Source organism: Anastrepha ludens, chromosome 5 (assembly GCF_028408465.1).
Source record: "Anastrepha ludens isolate Willacy chromosome 5, idAnaLude1.1, whole genome shotgun sequence".
Lineage (NCBI taxonomy): Eukaryota > Metazoa > Arthropoda > Insecta > Diptera > Tephritidae > Anastrepha > Anastrepha ludens.
Window position 1 is genome coordinate 6952510 of NC_071501.1, and position 21379 is coordinate 6973888.

Below are 21379 nucleotides of genomic sequence, written 5' to 3' on the forward strand. Positions count from 1 at the left end.
AATTGCCAATTCCAACAAATTAAATAAAAACAAAAGTATGAAAGTTTCATTAAATAATAAATGTGTGGATATACACGCATACACACACCCATAAATATATGTACATATAAATATGTTTAAAACTATCTAAGAGCGCACATACACACATCCATACTCTCATAAGTCTATATAAAAAATATTTAAAAACCATATAAATCTGTGTGTATGTTTGTCCATGCACAAGTGCGCTTGGCTGTGTATTCAACACAAAGAAGAAGAGGAAGCAACTACACTGCGCGTACATGTACAATAGCAATGTGGGCGGAGCCAAATCGTAATGGAAACAGATGCGCCACGCTTCATGCTTTCACAAGCAAATACAGAGTAAACAGACGAGGTGACAAAGCGAGAGTTGCCAACTCGCTCGCACACATGCAACAGAAGCAGCGCGCAACCACACAAGCATACACACAGGAGCACGCACACACACATAACCGCTAAACAAATAACGCCAACACCTGAGTGACTAGGCGCTGATGGCGTTCGCGCAACATCCCCTTACTGTTGCAGCATTGCTGTGCAATTGAGTGTGTGTTTGTGTGTGGATGTGGGACTGCAGCAAAAAAGCCACAAGCCAGTTTGTGAGTCGACTGCCTGCACTGACATTCATATGCGCAGCTACTCACTCAAAATCATTCAAACACACACTCGCATACAAGTGGATTGCTGTACCATCTCAGAAGCACTCACACTCGCCAATCGACACCATTTAACCACCCCATCTCTGCTATCGCTGTCTCTACTATCATTCATATGACTTCTTTGTGGCTTTTGAGTTTCTGCTCGGCAAGCAAAGCGTAGCGCTTGAGTTCTGAGCGTTTTTGTGCCCTGGCTGATCCAACCACTGCCAGTGAGTGATACTGTTTTCCTTTTGTATTCGCCACTTCAGTACGATCGAGCATCTTAAAGTGTTATATGGTATTCGGTGCGCTAGTCGGACGTGTTGATGGGTGTGCGCGAAAAAGGCGTAATTTCGTTATTAAATTGAACAAAAAAAAAAACAACACAGAGCCAACCAATTAAAAAAAAAACAAAAACACCAAAAATTACACTAAGCTATATTAATAAAAAATCTTAATCGGTTTATTAAATGCTGCGTTTAAAGTGCCTACGTGTGGGATTTGACAAAATCTTAATATCCGATTAGTCTGACAGTAAAATTTTGTAAAGAAGTCAGCTGAAAAAAATCACCGTAATATGGTCACCTTAATGCCATACAGTTATTCTGCACCAAGATGTGGACTAATTGAGAAAATGATTGAACCTAAGGTATTTGACATACAACAATAAGGACTTATTGGGCATACATTTTTATGAACCCTCCGCAGAATTTTTATTTAATCCTTTAAAGTTATGGATGTTCAAAATAAAGTGGGAGTTTAAGTAGAATATATACACAAATTCTTTCTGTATATACACATTAGGGTGCATCAGTCTAAAAAAATAAAAATAAAAAAACGTTACTGTTTCTGTACGAAATTTCAAAGCTTTCGCCAACATAGTTCGGAAAAATATGCAGATTTATGTGAGCTGGAACGTTTTGAAAATGCCTCCAAAAATCGCGTTGTTTTCGTAAATAAAATTTGTTTTTAAAAAATTTTTCTCCAAATACAATAATTACCTCAGATGTTGTCACAAAGGATGAATGGATGAATTCGTTTGCAAGTGTACCCACTTCTTGGGCAACCATTTCCACCTACCCTAACCTATCTCAGATGCTAGAAGAGTTTAATCTGAACAGGCCTGCATAAAAATGTTTAAAAACTTTATTAACGAAATAAAAATATGAGATTTGCTTTAAAATTTCCATCGAAAGTGTTGCGAAAATGAGCTAAAGTTACTAAAAAGTGGTGTACCGCTATTTCTTTTCAAATTTATTTTAAAAAAATTTTCGTATGCTATGTTTTCTCGAAGAAGGTCAAATTAAAAAAAAAACAATTCAATCCGACACAAATAAAAATTATTTTAAAAATTTCTGAGATTAAAAAAATTAATAAATAATTCAGCTAACATTTTTTTTTTTTTTGTGTTTGACCGAAGTCCTCCTTCTATTAGTGTTGTGCGTCTTGATGTTGTTGCCCAAATGCAGGGCCTTCAATTCCAAGCCGACTTCGAAAGGAGGATATATTTTTTTATGAGGAGCTTTTTCATGGCAGAGATACACTGAGAGGTTTGCCGTTGCCTGCCGAGTGGCTACTGCTATTAAAAAAACGTTTTCTATAATTTTGCTGTTTCATGCACTGAATCTCGAACCTATGCACTCCCGAATGGTAGTCACGCACCAATCCATTCGGTTACGGCGGCCGCTAATGCGATACCTTTAGTAAATATCGCTAAGTTATTTCTTAAGGAGTTATACGCAGTTATGAAGCAAATAAAAGACGGGTTGTCAAGGATTTATCCTGAAGAAACTTCAGAATATTTTAATTTGAAAATTTTTGGCGGTTATAAAAGCATCCTTCAAGAACGTAACAAAATTTGTGATTTATGAAAATGTTGATTATAGAGCGCGCTGCAGGCGATTTCTGGAACCTCCTTTAAAAAAAGACGATTTACGGTGTACATCGTAACTCAGGATTGGATTATCTGAAATCAAAAAACCAAACAATTTTTGTTAATATATTAGATTATCTAGTAATTAATCGTTCGGCTAATCAAAATAGTGAATTTTCACAAAATGGCAGCTTTTAAAAGAAATGATTTCGATTTTTACGTTAAAATTTGGCCGTAAATTGATTATAAAATGGAAAATAAGTATCAGATTTACAAAAGGAACGATTAATTACTAGAAAATGTATCTTTAAAGATTGAGTTAAAACGGTTGACCGATCAAACAAGCCGTTTTCGAGATATCGTGTACACCGACTTGAAAAATGCCGTTTTGAAAAAAACACGTTTAAAGTTTCAATACCTACCTTAAAACGTGCCGAGGCATCTCTACATATTTAGGTATAACTCCGAAAGTATTGCTTAGATCTACTTCGAATTTCGTGCGTATACTTTTGAATATATGTACATTACAAAAATGCAATAAAAAAAAATCGATTTTTTTGAAAGTCATAACTGCGTATAACCCCTTAAAGAAGAGCTGGCGGTCATTTCTGCCTGCCTAACTAAAAGCATGACGCCCTTCTAGCAAACACGCGATATATTATATTTTGTTTTAAAATTCAAGAGTGTATCAGATTTTTGGCATACAAGTTCTTCGGACTCCCTATTTTCTAATCCTCGTACATATATGCACTTTTATATATGTATGTGTGCCACTAACTACATTTATATGTGCATTTAGATGCTAAATAAGCTTTCCACGATGTATTTGTATGCGATGCGCCTGACGGTTACTAAACTTTGTGATATTGACCGCGTCTTCCATATTTTCTTCTCTCGCAGTTTAGCTGATATATGAAAATATGCTTGAAGTTTAGTTAAGTTGCTATGATTTTCTAGGAAGAAGCTAAGTGGAACGCTTAATAGGTTTTCCCAGGTAAAATGGTATGCCTGCCGCTTTGTTCTACTTCAGACAACTGGTGTCACGTTCATGCCTAGTGCCATAGCTGGTGCCTAGTCCACCTGCAAATCAAAAAAAGACTGATTCTTTCAATATGCCTCTTATATTATTTAAATTTATATATTTTAGAAACAGCAACAAAAAGGGGAAGTTAGACAAAAGCAATTATCAAAAGTTACAAAAATCTAATACCCGACATATCCGTATCCAGTGTAATACATTTTTTGACTTTCTTGATTTTGATAAATCACTAATATTAACAACTTCACTTAGCGTATCCTCGCACTTATAACACTGCATTAATTCGTTGAAGTATACTTACTTACTATAAGACTTCCAATAATTGGGGTTAAATCAAAATCCATACCTGTTGCACTTTGGAGCGAATTCCATTGAGTGAGCTGATTTCGTTGGCGCTGAGTTGTGGAGGTTAAGCGCTGCTCTTTTATTGCCTTGAATCGTTGTTTTAAAGCTACTGGTTGATTACCTTTGCTGTATGCTTTGTGTCATTGCCTTTTTGAAAAACAATACCCAACGATTTAACGTCCGAATTCGGAACAGTTCCAAGCAACTTTTCTACGTAACGCGAATGCTGTCATCCGCCTTTAAATGTTTTCCAATCTTCTACCACTTTTTGTACTAAATGCATGACTACCCTAGAAAGATTGCGAATTTGAGCACTTAAAAATTGTAGGAGCTCTTTCGGAACCACAAAGGAACCAGATCGTACTGCTCCACAATTCTGGGTTGAAAATAATTTTTCCACAAGAACAACAGAAAGATATGGCTGGGAACTCAACTCAGGATCAATGCCTGTCTGCACTAGCGGCTCAAGGCTAAATAACACGGTGGGCAGTGCCATTGCCTCAGAACAGATGCAGCTGAACCGAAGCCCACAGCTACTTGACTACTGCATTGCCTTTGAATCTGAAAGAAGCTGCATTGTAGTTGAAGCAAAACCGATTACTATCTACTCTGACAGTCAAGTTGCCCTAAATTCTCCCAAGTGCAATAGTACTTCAATGCCAGTACTTCAATGTTGCCGCGTGTCACGAACATTGTTCGGGTCTCTGGACACAGAAGTATTCTTAGAAATTGCATCGCTAATGAGTTGATATGGAGAAGTACTAATCTTCAATCAGTCAACTCTGCGCAGGGTGTGGACACTTTTCTTTATTCTCAAGCGTGCTGTGTTTGTCTACATCACGCAGGTCAACAGAAGATTGCCCACGGAGCCCCCTTGTGAGGCAACTATGCATATCTGGTCTAGAAGGAATGAAACATAGAATTAGGTCACTTAAAAATCTATGCCGAACTTCCATTAATGTGCTGCGGTTAAGTGTTTCCCTTAAATGACTTGTGCCGAGCTACAGAAGTGTGTCGAACAGTTCCTCTCTCTTCTTTGGTTGTCTGGTGGACTTGGAATCTGCAATATCTGCTTACCAGAGAAACGAAGTAATTTCATTACATTGGAAATTAGAGAAGAGAAGGGGGACGTGAGCTCAAGCAAGTGAAATCACAATGGCTCCAGGTCTAAGTGGGACCCTCTACATCCTCTATCTACCACTTTGGTCTTAACGCCTTTTCGAGCATTCATAATAAAACGTAAGATTGTACTTTCACATCTGTGCATCTCCAAGCCCAGTCCCATCTATCTAAATCGAACTAATTTTTTGTTTTTCATACGTCATATTATCTTTTTCCGGTCCCTTAAGCTTTAGTAACTACTTTTGTTTTTGGATAAGTGCGTAAAATCTTGGCTATAGATTAAGATAAATAACCTCAGTGGTCGCGAGTTTAGTTTTCGTTGATCCAGTATTTCCATTCACAAGGCGAACGTACATCGCTGTTATATGCTTGATCGAGGTCCTAATCCAATTTGTGGTGATGTTTTTCCACAAATGGAGTGATCTAATGGTTTTTATGAGAAGCTTTTTCATGGCAGAAATATACTCGGAGTCTTGCCATTCATTGCCTGACAAGGGGCGACCGCTACAAAAAACTTTTTCTATCATTTCGCATCACTTTGATATACGGAGATTCGTACTTATGAACTCCCAAAGGGTAGTCACGCACCAACGCATTCGGCTACGGCGGCCGCATAACACCCTTTCTTTAAATTCTTCTCGACCTTTTAAGCTCTAGCAAATACAGGGTGGGCCAAATAAGACCTACTAATGATTAAAGACTACTGCCTAGCAGTATGCGCAGTTGTTCATCTTGTTGAAACCACAAATTAGGATATTGCTCCGCCATTGGCCGTAAAAAGTTTTCAATCAATGTTCTGTAAGAAGCTTCTGAAATTGATTCCGTTGTTTCATCCTCATTTTCGAAGAAATATGGACCGCCATAGTGGCCATAACACCGCACCAAACAGTACATTTAGATGGGTGCAACTGATGTTGGTGTGTTGCCCGTGGATTTTCAGAGACCCACAATCTACAGTTTTGTTTGTTGACAAGACCATTTAAATGGAAATGCGCTTCATCCGACATCAAAACATTATTTAAAAAATCAATTTGTGTGGCTAATTGTGTAAGAATAGAAAAACTCGATAATTTTAACGCGTTGTGTTGTACTGTTGGGTTCCATAATAAATTTCCCACAATTCAATTATAACCTACAAAAAGAGAAAAATAAATATGTAAAAAAATAAAAAAATTATTTGTGCTTAACATTAGTAGGTATTATTTGGCCCACCCTGTTCTAGGAAAGGCTATGAAACTAATTTCTGAGGTTTTTTACATCATAAAAAAAAATGTTTATGAGAAACAATTTTTTCAAAGGGAAATAAAGAATATTATAAGCAAAAATACTTTTTAATAAAAAAAAAAATATTTTCATTGTTTGCCTAACCCCTTAATATTCGTGGATAGGTATATTCTATAGTAGACAATATTTTAGAAAGGTTTCTTTAAAATAATAGAGCCGTTTGTTCTGAGATTTCACTAGCCTGCCTTTACCAAGAGGTTTATTCTGATCTATACGACGCTCGTTCAAAAAGTTAATTGAGTTTTAGTTTTTCCCGAAAAATATTTATTCATTCATAATACACCAGTGATAGTGTTTTTCCAGAAGTACTTTTGATCCACTACAATCCAGAAATTGGAGAATAAGCTTGTTCAAAAAGTAAAGTGTCCTTTTATTTCTCATAAGAAAATATATATATTTTTTGTATAGAGCAGTACCTATTTTGCCACCTATTTCGTCTTATGGGGCGAGGTTCGGCGGATGGCGTTCAATAACGCATGATTACGGTATTGTTACGGTCAAAAAACGGGGCAAAACATTTCTACATTATTTGAATTCGTTAGCAGAAAATCGCCAGGCAGACTAAAGCTCGTCTAACCTTTGTGTCAACAAAACAAATAAAAAAAATGAAATAAAAAATCTATTGTGCGTTACCTGAGGAATTCGAAAAGTCACCTTACTCACATCTTGCAACTCATCTCGTATATGACCATGTAGTCCATCGTTCAAATACTGTCCTGACTCACTTAACACTCCCAATCGCTTCCTCCTTTTCATGGTACTACTACCACTGATCGGTTTGGAGTCGCACTCTTTCCTTTGAGAACACTCGAGGTGTAGTATTTGATCAATTTTCGGTCGTTAGAATTTGCTTTGCCACACTTAGTGTTGTGAAAGTCAAAATAAGCTATTTTCCGAAATCTTTAATAATTATATTTATAAATTTAAAAATATAAAATAAAACATAAACACCATTTTCGCTCATGTGCAAAATGAAAAAGGCTTTGAAATTTCTCAAGCCTTCAACTTCCTATTCGCAACTGAGCGTCGCTTCTTTTTTATTTTTACCTCACAGCACTGCGTATCAGGTAGCGTATCGATTTACCCAGTTCACTCAACTATCGGATATTATCCAGTTAGTGTTGGTGCTTTACATGCACTTAATTCGCTTTCCCATCAATTGTTCTTCTGCCATTCGGTAGCAAACAGTAGCTATGCTACATATCTGCTTTGTTTTCCTCAAATATTACGAACTCTGCATGTACGTCCATCATCACAAATCTTAGGCTCGTTTGTACTCGTTTGTGTTTGTACATAAAATCAAACTACATGCGAACCTCTTTCACAACTAAAATTTTATGTGCTCGTGCATCTAACGAATGTCTGGGATAGCAAATACTAAATGCTTACCTAATTGCTAAATTGTGTGAACGAGTGTTTATGATTGCAGACATTTATGTACGCAGAGCTCGAACACAAGCGATATAAATTTTGCTCCCGTAATGAGATTTGCGATTGTGGAAAATTGTACTAGAGCATAAATTATGGGAAAGTTTTAAATACTGCTCGTTGAAAGGCTACACTGAAAGAAATGTGTCCTTAAATTGAAAGTGGAAAAATTTAATCTTTGCACGAATTTTTCGATAATATAAAACTAAATTTTAACTCTTTTTATTTGGAAACATTACCATGAGTTGTATATTATTACTAAGGGTACAGGCTGACGTAATAGACGTAGACGTAGTAGGTCCAGTAGACATATTTCCTTGTTCTGAAAACAGCTTCTTTAAAAGGCAGATACATTTTAAAAGCTACTTGAGAAAACGGCGCTTAGCTGTTTATGTATGAGACCTTTCTTCATATCCATACCTTATGACGCATAACGATTTTAATTTAAGTAAGCAAATAATATGGGTAAACGCAATTATAAAGGGTGGTTAAGTTTCAAGGGCCGGTGTTGATTTTGAATAAAATACAATTTTTGGAAATTATTCCAATTTCTCTTTATTATTATAATATTGGTATAGCTCAATTAGGAGTTACCCGCCAATCCATTTGCATTTGGCATGAAAAAGTAATTCTAGCTGACCAGCAGTTCCATTCATATGAAGACATCATAAAATGGCTTGATCCGTGGATATCCTCAAAAGATGAGCAGTTTTACCGCGACGGTATACGAGATCTACCAGAAAGATAGGAAAGAGTAGTAGCCAGCGATGGGCAATACTTTCAATGATTCAGTTGTAACCATTTTTTCAGAATAAAGTTGTATTTTCATAAAAAAAACAGCGAGAACTTAGTGGATTTAAAGGCGCATATGAGGAGATGGCTAGTGTCGGGTAGGGTGTCTTCATATGCCGGACATATGTTCAGTATGTCTCAGTCAATTCTGGGTAAAGAGAAGGACAGTGTCTTTCGAGATAGCTGAAACTCTTGTTGTTGTTGTTGTAGTAGCGGCATGCACATGCACGGGGAATATTACTGGAGAGACAGTGCTTGGGCGTATATAAATCCGGGTCGCTCCGCTAATGTAGAATCGACTGTCTTGGGAACGCAACTGAAGCTTTTCGTCCCCAATTGGTGTTGGTTGGACTGCGATAAGGACATTCTGAGAGCGACAGTTCATGAAGGTGGTGAGGGGGTCTCAGTGAATGTCGTTAATAGCCTGTCTCTACGCTGTGAGCCCCGCTGAAATGAAATTTGAAAAGGTCAAGCCAAGGAGCACTAGGAGATTTGGTAGCTCCTAAAACACACAGGCTAAAAAGCCCATTGTGTTTAGAGCTCTGGAAAGAGGGTAGATAGTCAAGGAGGGAAGGAGAAAATTATCAGAGAAAGAGACAGGAAATAATAGGGACAGAGATAGAGATAGTTAGTCCTGTGAGAATTTTCCAGATTCTTTGGCGAATCTGTAAATATCCTCCAGTCTTAGAGAACGAATATTACTCATTCGCACGACATCGGAACTCAAAACTCGTAGTCTTGTGCTAGCAAAGGCAGGACACTCACAGAGAAAGTGTTCAGTGCTATCCGCCTCCTCGAAGTATGACAGGCACATTGGGTCCTCAATGATTCCAATGGTGGTCATATGCTGGCCCCATGGGTTGTGTCCCGTAATGATGCCGACCAACAACCGAATCTCTTTCCTTCTAAGTTTTAGTAGAAAGTTTGACAGTTTTCTGTTTGAACTTGTCACAAAATACTTTGTAGTTCTGCAGCGTTCTAGACCGGACCATCGCTCTTTATGCAGATTGCATACATAATCGCTGATCCAATTCATGATTCCTGGGGAACTGATTCCGATTATTGGCTCTGGCCCTTGCGGGGGAACCGCTGAACCACGGTTGGCCAATTCATCGGCAATTTCGTTTCCTTGAACACCGGAGTGTCCTGGAACCCATATAGTAAGTGCTTCTTGAGCTTCTTCTCACATCCTTGAATAATCTTTGAGGTTTGCTTCGCGTTCTCCAGGGCCTTCAGTGCAGCCTGGCTGTCACTGAAAACTCCAATCTGTTTCCCGCTCCATCTCCTCTCGATTATCCATTCGGCTACTTTCAGGATGGCAAAAATTTCCGTTTGAAAAACAGTTGCCATTTCCCCCATAGCAGAGTATATAGTATAGTAGATGGTAATAAGTATCACTATGCTGTGAGCCCCGCTAGTTGATAGTCTCTGGTATGTGAGCTTGGTTTTAAATATCATTCGTAGAGTAAAGACTTTACAAAAACTTCCTCACGCTCCAGTAAGATCAGTGAGACCAATATTATAAATTTTTGGAAAATTTCGCGGATTTGACTCACTTATCGAAATGTTTTCAGCAATCGCCTACCTAATCAATAGTTCTAACTAAACATTGACCCTAAATTTCCATTCAGAATCTCAAAACCTACCATACACATTTTTGGCCTGCGTCTCAATTCGTTCAACCGATTCCACATTGCCGGTAGACCTTTAAAAAGTTTACTCAATTATTTTGTCGTAAATTAAACATTTACGCACCGCGACTTTAATGATGACAAAAACCAAAAATATGAAGTGAAAGAAAATGAGATAAAAACAAATTTAAAAACATTAATTCCCAAACATGTTGACATGGTGGCATTAATCAATTTTTGAGGAGCAGAAAAAGTGGCCAAAACAACTGGAATAACAACGAGGCAAGAACGAGTATGAAGGGGCCAAAAGATGCGCGTATGCACAGAAGAACAAACATAATACAATATAATCAAAACCAATAAACAAACCATAAAAACACAAAAAGGTAGTAGACAACAAACACAACCAACAGCAACAACTACAATAACATCGGTAAATCGAATAAAAGGCAAATAAAAGAACCAAATCAAGTGAAGAACAACAAAATGACAACAATAATCACAACAACTACAAATCAATATCATCAAGCGACAATAAAAATTCAACACACTATAATTTTTGATTGTCAAAAGATGGGTTCGAAGAAGGCAACAGAAAAAAGAGCAAAATGTAAAACGATGAAATTCACCTTATTACGCGTCTGTGTAAGACTGGCAAGTGACGTCGCAATGGCTGGACGACAGTCATTCGGTCATTTGGCTGAGCAGACCGCACACTCATGCTGCTGTAATTTATGACACAATTCACGAGACGATCCTTGCGTGCGACGAGCTAACAGACACCGGCGCGTGTGTGTGTGTGTGTGCTGTAACGTGAAAATGAGCTGAGCTCTGTGCAGGCGGGCAATTAACGTAAACTCACCACGCATGCGCAACCGGCAAAGTGATCGTGCAATGTGACAGGAATGCAGCTGATAGCAACAACAGCAGCAATGGAAAAATTGTCACGCAAGCAACATAATTCAAAATTAAAGAATTTAAATAACTCTACGTAACGTAGAGTGAAAAAAGCAGAAGAAATCCAAAAAATAAAAAAAAATCCAAACAAGAAAAAAAACTAACTATTTTTGCTGCAATCTCCACAACGATCTTATCAGCGCCAGCCAACAAGTATGAAATCACCAATAAAACAAACCAAATACACAGCATCAAGAATAGAGTTGAATAAGAAAATGTGTGTGTAAGTAAAGGAAAACACAAAAATTATCACAATACGCGTTGCATCGCGATGCCGAAAGAAATTGGGAATTATAATAAACAGAATCATAAGCCGTAAAGACAAAAGCGATTACGATCGTGCAAGGAATTTTAGTCCACTGCAGCATTGGGTTAGCAGGCGACAAAAAGTATTTACTTACACATGCGCGCCAACACATGAAGCACATGAATGCGTCTTCGCCCAACAACAATAACAAACAAACATAAGAAACGTTGTATGCAAGTAGAGCCACGGATGCCAACAGGTATTTGTGGCTGGTTGGCTGTCTGTTGCTTGTTGTTGCTGACTGTTTGGTTGGTTGGTTGGCTGGTAGGTAAGGGCTGCAGGAGCAGTGGTCTTCCCCACGTTGGTTGTTGTTAAATTAACGTGCCTTTCTTACGCGCTTGTGCCATAAATTAGTTGACAGTTAAATGTGACAAACACAAGAATCAGCTGCAATGCAGCGCACAATACAAACAACATTTAAGCAATACTTGTACAATAAAAGCAAGCAGCACAGGATTGCAGCTGAAAGCTGAAACAGCACTGACCTCCGCTGAGGTTGAGTTTGAGTGTGTGAGCTTTCTTGTCCAAATGCAATGTAGTAAAGAAAGGAGGGGGCAGCTGTGGGCATAGACGAGGAAATGGACATTTATATGCATACACATATGTAGGTATGTCTGTGTGTATGTACATTCATGCAATTGTTTTAACGAAAATTGATAGAGTAATTAAAATTTCTAATCGGTTGTTCCAGAAATCAATGGATAAATGATGAAACGATTAAATCACTAGCACAAATACGCACGCATGCATGTGAAGCAGTACAACTCAGGCTTTGAGACAGAATTGGGCTTTTCTAGAAGTCTTACCTCTTCCGCCAGTGGATGTCTTACGTGAACGCGAATGGAAGTATCACAGTCTTCAGTAGAGGAAATCCAACTTCGCATTGGCTGCTTATTACAAAAGCTTTTAATGCAACGAATCTTGCAAATTAGCTGCTATTGATGCAACTTTTATTCAAATTCTGGCGAAACTAATTGGCAACGTGTTTAATGTTGGGATTATGCGGATGACTTAGTTATCTACACATTTACATTATGCGACTAGCATCAGAAATAGAAACAAAGTAGCAACAAATATTGCTAGCAATTTAATCTCTTGTTACATTCGCGGAGGAGCTCAGCCAAACACCCAAAATTTGTCTTAAACCAACGAATGTTGAGTACTATTTAATATTAGGTCGGGGAGTAAGTTCGTAGCGTTTTTACCGAAGACTTCAAAAAGCAATAAATATATTAATAAGTTAATCGCCGTTGCTGTTTACAACCACTTCCCACCTCTCGACTAATTTTTCTATGCCGTTCCGCCAAGAAATCGCCTGGTCTGGTCTCAAGGAGGTTATTGAGTCAGTTTTTAAAGACCTCTTTGTTATCGAAGGTAACGTCCTTCATACGGTTGGACATGGAGCGAAAGAGATGATAATCGGTCGTGGCAAGGTCCGGAGAATACGGCGAATGCTGAAGGACCTCCTATTCGAGCTCTTAGAGTGCAGGTTTGACGATTTGTGCAACATGGGATAAGGCATTGTGGTGGAGGAGTACGGTTTGACCATGTCGATCAGGTCTTTTCAGTCGAACAGCCTTATTCACGGGGTGTAGCTGGGCAATGTGAAGCTCCTTGCTGACCGTTATTTTTGAGTGCACCATGCCCTCCCAGTCCTACCAAATACATATGATGATCTTCTTTAGATGAAGATCCGGCTTGACTCTCGGCTTTGGCGTATCTCCTGGAGCCACCCACTTCTTGCTTTGCTCCATAGTGATGTACAGGCACCATTTCTCATCCTCTGTGACGATTCGGTACAAATGGCGCTTTTTATGACCGCGTGTTGCTCGATGGCGGGCGAGCTGCTGAGAAGCAATTTGAAGGGGATTTTCTTTGTTGAGCTCGTGAGGTACCTGGCTTCCATTTGTTTAGAAAAACCCCATTGAATGAGGGTGATTGAGAATCGTTTTATGATCGAAGTTCATTTTTTCGCCAATTCGTGACTGGTTTAGCGTTTGTTCTCCTTCAAAAGTTATTTGAGATGTTCCTCATCGAATTCAGACGACCTTCCGCTGCGGGACGTGTCATCGACATCAAAGTTGTCATTTTTGAACTTTGCAATCAGTTTCCGCGCTGTAGACTCGCCTATGATACCTTCTTCATACACATCGCAAATATCCCGGGCTGCTTCGACACCTTTTTGACCTCGATGAAAAACAAAGAAGAACAGGTGTCGGAAATGGTGATTTTTGCCTCCTGGGTATTCCGTTTCTAAGATGTGCTTTTTAAACATTCCCTTTAAGAAAAGGCTGCCATACAAAATACCTTGGGACACAGAAGAGCCTAAAAACCTTAAAAATGCAAGAAATAAATTTCACCCTTTGAGTTTGCCAAAAATCGAAAGTTTTTTTTAATCAAATACCACTACTTTTTGTATTTTGTAGGAATTTAATCACTTGGATAAATTCGTTTGCAATAAATATATTCGTCATGCTGAGTTGAGCATTAAAACTAATCCCAAATATTTCTGGAACTACCTAACGTCAAAATAGGCGCGTTCTGGGATACCCACATACATTTTTTTGGGCGAATATATTGCTGATAATCCATCTGATATGACTAACTTATTCGCGGACTTTTTAAGTCGAACTTTGCTCATGGCGATATGGACTATTTACTAAGTTTTTCTTCAGATATCGATTCGCATCGTAATGCTATCTTCCGAAGAATTTGCTTACTTAGCTGCAACTGCAACCGATGGTCGGTCCTGGCCGCTACCAAAATGTTGCGCCAATCGCCTCTGCATTGCGCGCGCTGACTCCAGTTAGAAACACCACGGGCGATCAGGTCGTCGTCGACTTGGTCTTTCCAACGTAGGTGAGGACGCCCTTTTTGCGAGTTCTACCAGTGCATTTCGAACAGAGCACCTTCTTTGCTGGAGCATTATTGTCCGTTCACTCAACGTGATCTAGACAGCGCAGTCCCTGAATTTTAATGCGCTTTAATACGTCGATGTCGGCGTACAGCACGTACAGCTCGTGGTCCCATCTTATTCGATATGCATTATTCAGATCTTGCGAAGAATATATTTCACGAAAGCTCCTAAAAACCGTTCATCGGTGTTCGCTAATGTCCAGGACTCAGCGCCCTATAGTAAGTCCGTGAGGATGAGTGATTGATAGAGGTTTGGTTTGGTGCATCGAGAGAGGGCTCTACTTTTCAATTGCCTAATCAGTCCAAAGTAGCACCTGTTGGCAAGAGTTATTCTTCGCTGCATCTTTTGGCTGACAAAGTCCGTGGCTACGCTGAATTCTTAAGTGTGAATCGCAACCTGTTGTCCAATATATTGCTAAAGGAATATTATCCCTTAATACCTACCTGCGTACAGACCGATGGCTTCTCTGCTGTGCTATTGAAAAACTGTGCAGCTCTTCTTCGGCCCCTCAGATATATTTTAAACAAGTTTCTAACTTTAGGGAAGTTTATTGATGCGTGAAATCACTATATTTACCATCTTCAAAAAATGGTAAAAAATGATTTACGAAATTATAGGCTCAACTCAAAACTTTCGACTGTATCCTACTATTTAAGTGTGTTTTTTATGAAAAATTGTTTCAACGGCATTTATTAATTTTAACATGGATTTGTTTCCAATAGCTGGACGGTTTCGGATCTATTCGTATTCACTGAATATTGCATTGCTGCCTTCTCTGCTGGTTACCAGGTGGACTGCATTTATACAGACTTTCATAAAGCGTTTGACACTCTGTCACATAAAAATCATATTAGTAAACTTTTCTGTATGGGACTTCATTCATATTTTTTGGATTGGCTTAAGTCATGTCTCACTAACAAGTCATATCTCTCTCTTGTGGTCGCAATAGAGAATATGAGTACCAGAAGATGCACTTTTACTTTTGTACTCCTTATCGCGTTCCTCAAGGGGGCGTTTTAGGTCCACTACTATTTATTCTCTTCATTAATGACATAAGCGACTGTTTTTCTCATGCCGACTTTTGACTGTGTGCGGATGATCTGACATTGTTTGCAATAATTAAAGATCGGCTAATCATTGAAAAGTATCAAGTTCGGAGTCGGCTTGAAACTGTAGGCGCACACCACAAATAGGAGGAGGAGCTCGGCCAAACACCCAAAAAAGGTGTAAGCGCCAATTGTTAATAAACTTCAACGCGACATTAATGTTCTTGACTTATGGTGTACAAAACCGCGTATCTCTTTGAACATAAAGAAATGCTTCAAAACGTATTTCGCTCCAACTAAAAATTTTTGCAATACCTCGAATTGTCTATCAAACAATGTCTTGCAAAATGTCAATGAAACTAAAGGCTTAGACATTATTTTTGACAGTAAGTTCTGCCTTAATAGTCACATTTATTTCGTTATTGCGAAGTCTTGCTCTCTTCTAGGTTTTGTTCGTCGTAACACTGCGAAGTTCAATAACCTAAAAATTTTGCTTACGAGTTTCGCAGGCCTTACCATCAGTTTTTTGCAATTTTCTCTTCGTTCGCTGAGTTTTAAAACTCCTATGCCATCGCATGGCCGCCGTAGCCGAATGGTGTGGTGCGTGATTACCATTCGGAATTCACAGAGAGGTCGTTGGTTCGAATCTCGGAGAAAGCAAAATTAATAAAAACATTTTTCTAATAGCGGTCGCCCCTCGGCAATGGGAAACCTCCGAGTGTATTTCTGCCATGAAAAAGCTCCTCATAAAATAATCTGCCGTTCGGAGTCGGCTTGAAACTGTAGGTCCCTCCATTTGTGGAACAACATCAAGACGCACACCACAAATAGGAGGAGGAGCTCGGCCAAACACCTAACAGAAGTGTACGCGCCAATTATTTTTTTTTTTTTTTGTTTTTTATGCCATCGCACACATCTCCCGCAAGCCGTAGGTCTAAGTTATGCTTAAGGGGCCATATTTTCCCTGATTTTCATTAAAATTATTTAAAATGAAAAAGTCAATATATATTTTTTTTATTTTAATCATTTAAAAAGGCGGATGTACAATCAATTCTTCCAGGAAGATCGCAGCGAGGCTTCTTAATTGGTGGGCATTGTAGCATCGACGTCAGGGACCTGAATACAAAAAACCAACTTTTTTTGTTTATTAATGTCATAATTTCCATATGAATTAAAAAAAAATGGAAAAAAAGAAAAAATCGCGGAATATAATGCTTCAAGAAAAACAAAAATGAATTTGGTGCGAATTTTCCTATTATTTTTGTTTCGAAAAAATAATTTTTTCCAAAAATTTTCGAAAACTTGTAATTCACATAGAAAGTAATATCATAAAAAAGATGTGTGCGATTTCGGGGAGATCGGTCAATAATTTTTCGAGTTATCGTGTACGCCAATTCGAAGAATATAGTTTTGAGAGAAACGCGCCTAAAGTTTGAATACAATGTAACTATACTTCTTCCAGCGCTCGAACGCTAAGAGAAGAGTCGTCACGGTTGACGATCTATAATATAATAAATACTTAAATTTACGTTCTAAAAACTTTTTGACACATTCTTAAAGGATTATATTAACATTTCATGAACATTTTTTTTTCGAAATTTTACAGGTATCTGCCCCCTTAACTTTTGTCCACAAGGAATAGTGGACTGTACGTATCTCTTTGAAAATACTAGTTTTAATGTTTCGAAGCGTAACTTACGCCTCTCTCATCTCTTCTATTGGGCAAATGTTCAATTTAAGTTTGGAATCAATGTTCCCTTATTCAGAGCCATGCGAAAATTTAATATAATATCGCAAAACCTTATTTTACCTAGCTCAGCTTTTGTAAATTTCCTAGAGACAATCTTCTGGTGTTAAACATTCTTTATTATTTTATTTTAATTCTAATTAATTCACGAAACTTCTTTCGTTGATCTCTAACTCATCACGCTAAGAGAAGTAATGGGCAAAACTTTGAACTTTGACTTTAATTGATCTTAACTTGTTTTTGTTTTTTCATAAATTAATTACATCAAAAATGTTTCCACACGTTGTTGCACTGTACCAACTCCACAGTTCAAATTGAGCAATATTTTTCTCGCTGTATTTCTCCTTTCCACCATCCAGCCAATTTGCGTTCTCTCACATTAACCACTAGGTGGTCGGTCACTCTGAATTGTTGAAGTTGTCGAATGCCTCCTGCCGTTCGATACGCAACATTTCAGCCAAAGCACTTGAGGCCAAGGGCCAACGGGCGATTGGCGATGGGCGATTGGTGCTGCGCATGCGTGTTACTAACATTGACTTGGCGACAATTTCGTTGTGCTTCGGTGAAATTCAATTTGAATTTTTAACACCGTCTGGCTGCATACATACATACGTACCCATGTCTAACTATGCACGAGCATTAACACACACATACATGCATGCGTATTCTTATAAAATGCACAGTTATTACAGAATTTCATTGTTCAACACTTAACTGGTGGGCAAGACATTAATGTAGAGTGCCTTTGTTACCCTTTTATCACGCCACATTTATTGAGCGGTTTTTCTAGTTAATTTTGACTTATGGAACTCGATATTGTGACTGGGTTTTGTTGGTGAAATTTGCTTTTAAATTATAAATACTTTATTTAAAATATACTTTAAATTTACTTTTTAAGCATTTTTCTGTTGCGTTCTGTTTTGTAATAAAATATTAATTTACAAGCAGCTCACAGGTAAATCACTAGTGACAGTTACAGGTATATTACGTCAATTTCAGAAAAAAAGAACTTTAACAACTACATTAAAATCTTTGTTAATTCGACCCAAAATATGAAAGAAGAGATATAAAAAGAAATTTGTAAAAAGTTGTATTTTTTCCATTCAGAAAATTTGTTTCACAATCAGAAAATCTCGAAATTCTCGAAAATCATTTAATCCTCTGGGGACGAGTGTCGGCATATAGCCGCCCAGGCCCTTTTACCGTTTCGGACGCGTGTCGGCATATAGCCGCCCAAGGCTCGCGACGTCTGTTGTTCTGAGCGATAAGATACGCATAAGTAAAGTAAAAGAGTCACGCTTTCATTCAAAAACATAAGGGACCATTAGCGATGAAGTCTTATCTTCCTTATAATATAAACTTACGATGTAGAGTCAGAACGAATTTCAGTTCTTCGATTCAGTCTCTCAGTGTAGGTTAGGTTAGGTAGTAATGGTTGCCCGGAGAGTGGGCGCACTAGGACGACTGAAGTCTCAGTGTAACTGCCAGAGGAACCAGCATGCTTTTTATATATTTTATATTTTATTCTGCGCACGATGGCTAAGCGATCTAGAGATAATACGTTAGATAGTGATAAGTCAGACGAGTATTACTTTCAACCTGATAAGACGGAAGATGACGGCATTACTTCGTCAATTTGAACAATACCACACAATGCCGGTATATAAAACGTATACATAAATACAAACAAACTTCTTTTTGTTGTTGTTTTTTCAATTTGTTTGTTTATAATTATTTTTTGATAATATGAAAAATAATTAAATTAAATAAAGCCTTACGTTCAATGTATTTATTTTCTTTACTGCGCACTCCAATACCTCTCGTCCTCAGCGACGCCAACCCTTCGAGCGAGGGTTAAATCAAAATTACAAGAAGTCAATGGAATATTTCGCATACATTCATTTATTTCAGCAGTTATTTTAAGTGTCTCTGCTTTAGCGAAGAATCTCAGGACTCCATTCGTATTTGCTATGTAACAGAAATACCAGAAGTCTCTCATTTGTGACCTCTCTACGTCGGCCTTAAAATTGCACTATCATAAACTTCTATGTTAGTACGAGTATTAATAGACTTTGAGCACTAGGCCTAGAAAGCCAACAGAGCTCAACTTTTCCTATGTTAGCTCTTTTAAGATATTAAAAAAAAAAATTCTCATACTTGCGAAAGCGGAATAAATACTCTAGAAGAGCAACTAACGTTCCTAAATATGCTCTTGAAGCCACTAACCCTCACTCTACACGCTTTGTGAGTCAGTTGGTTTTGAAAAACTTGTTACAGTCAGAGCCACGCTTTATATCCTAGGGGCTGACATCAACAAAACGGCATGATGAGACGGAGTATGCTTTCTGGAGCAAATGAAGAGTGGTCTCATATTTTCATAACATACTGAATTCATGATGCAATGAATCCGTCCTGTGTATTGCAGGCTTCGTTTTTTCTCGTGTTTAAAAACAATCTCGTATTACGTATACGAGTTCTTCACTTTTCGCCAGAAAAAGTCATCACGTGTCTGATACGAGGAATGGAAATAGGATCACGACTTCCACTCGTTGTTTTAAGGCAAATGGTTAATTTATTATACACACATATATCATTTTTTGAAAAAATTTTTCTACTGATATTTTTGACTTTTGCTTAAAATAAAAAAATACGAAACACTATTGCTTTCAAAAAGCTGAAGTGGCACTAGGAAAACGAAGTGAAACCACCTGCTAAAAATTATTGTGTCGTGAGCCAAACTGACTCGAAAAACAATTTCTCTTGATTTAAATTCTATTTGATGCAGAAAATTGATAAATAAAAATTTAAAAAATTTTGAATCTTAGTTTTCTTCTTATTACTAATAAAAAAAATTATAATTTACTACTTATTCTCCGTTTTTGGTTTAATAATTATGCCTATCATACTCTTTAAGTGGTTACGGCTAGTCAGAGGCCCCACAAAATCATGATTTTCAATATTTTTTTCGCTAGTCCATTGCTTTATTTTACAAAAATAAAAACATAGCATTAATATTTACATCATGTCGAAACTTTGACTAACCAGTGTTATTGGTGAATGGATTGCGCTATCGAGAGATGATTAACGATTTTTTATGCCCGGAATTGGATGGTATTGATGTGGACAACGTTTATTTTCAACAAGACGGCACTACGTGCCACACAAGCATCGAAACCATTGATCTTTTACGGGAAAAGTTTCCGGACAGTGTTATCTTTCGAAGAGGTGATCACAATTTGCCACCGAAATCTTGTGATTTTACATCTTGTGACTTTTTTCTTTGGGGCCACGTGAAAGAGAAGGTCTATGCCAACAGCCCAGGATCAATTCAAGACCTCAAAGGTGGAATTCGGAAATTGGACAGGCATAGGGCAGTCACTTTGCAATTCGGTTATGGAAATTTTCATGAAAAGGATATTGTCCTGTAAGCGTGGCCGTGGTGGTCATTTGTCTGATGTTATTTTCCACTATTAATGGCTTAACTTCCTCTTTATAATGAAATAAACATCCGATCATTTATATTAAAAAATAGCATTTTTCTTCATCAAAATAACACCTCTGTTTGGAAAACCCTATAGATGCTTTACAGTTTCCCTTGAGCCCTGCTCCCTACGTTTTTTGCATTCCTCGCTGTCCGAGCCTCTTATCTTATTAGCACACGCAGCTACTGGGTTGTGCTCCTCAGCACACCTATCATAGTTCTATCCTTTATGTTAGTGATAGTACATATAAGAGGAGTGCTGTGATCGTCTTGTTTGCACATGATCGTGACTTTTCTGATCATTTTTTCGTCTGATTCCTATTGATTTGGTATTTTCTTAACAAGATCCGTAGATTAATGGATATTTTTCCATTAAAAAGTAAGCATTAAACAAAACCAATGGCTTTGTTACTCTAGAAATATTGTACTTTGGATCGAACATATATTTTTTTTTAACTCTCCGCACCTGTGGGTGATACTGTGAGCTGAAGGGTTGATAGAGATACAAACGTCCATCTGAGGAATCTAATTTACGGCTGAGAGGTGGCTCAGCTTTGAAAATTTTTTATTAAGATTTATTTTAAAAGCGAAAATGTTAGACGGAGTAGGGGTAGGGATCTATTACGCAGAGCTAGGCATCAGGCAGGAATTTAAATACATACGTTGACAGCCAAGCTGCGATAAAAGCAATAAACTAATATGAAATTTCATCTAAAAATGTTCCAAAAAACAGGGAAGCCATAGAGAGATT

At 37.9% G+C, this 21379-nt stretch overlaps 1 protein-coding gene across 1 annotated transcript in view; it reads left to right on the plus strand.

Moving 5' to 3' along the window:
• Nucleotides 1-854: 854 nt before the first annotated feature.
• LOC128863680 (developmental protein eyes absent) overlaps nucleotides 855-21379 on the plus strand; it is a 45712-nt gene continuing 25187 nt past the window's right edge. Inside the window, exon 1 of the mRNA XM_054102958.1 lies at nucleotides 855-1308. Coding sequence (XP_053958933.1) covers nucleotides 1237-1308 — 72 coding nt within the window. The 5' untranslated portion in view covers nucleotides 855-1236. The remainder of the gene's footprint in view (nucleotides 1309-21379) is intronic.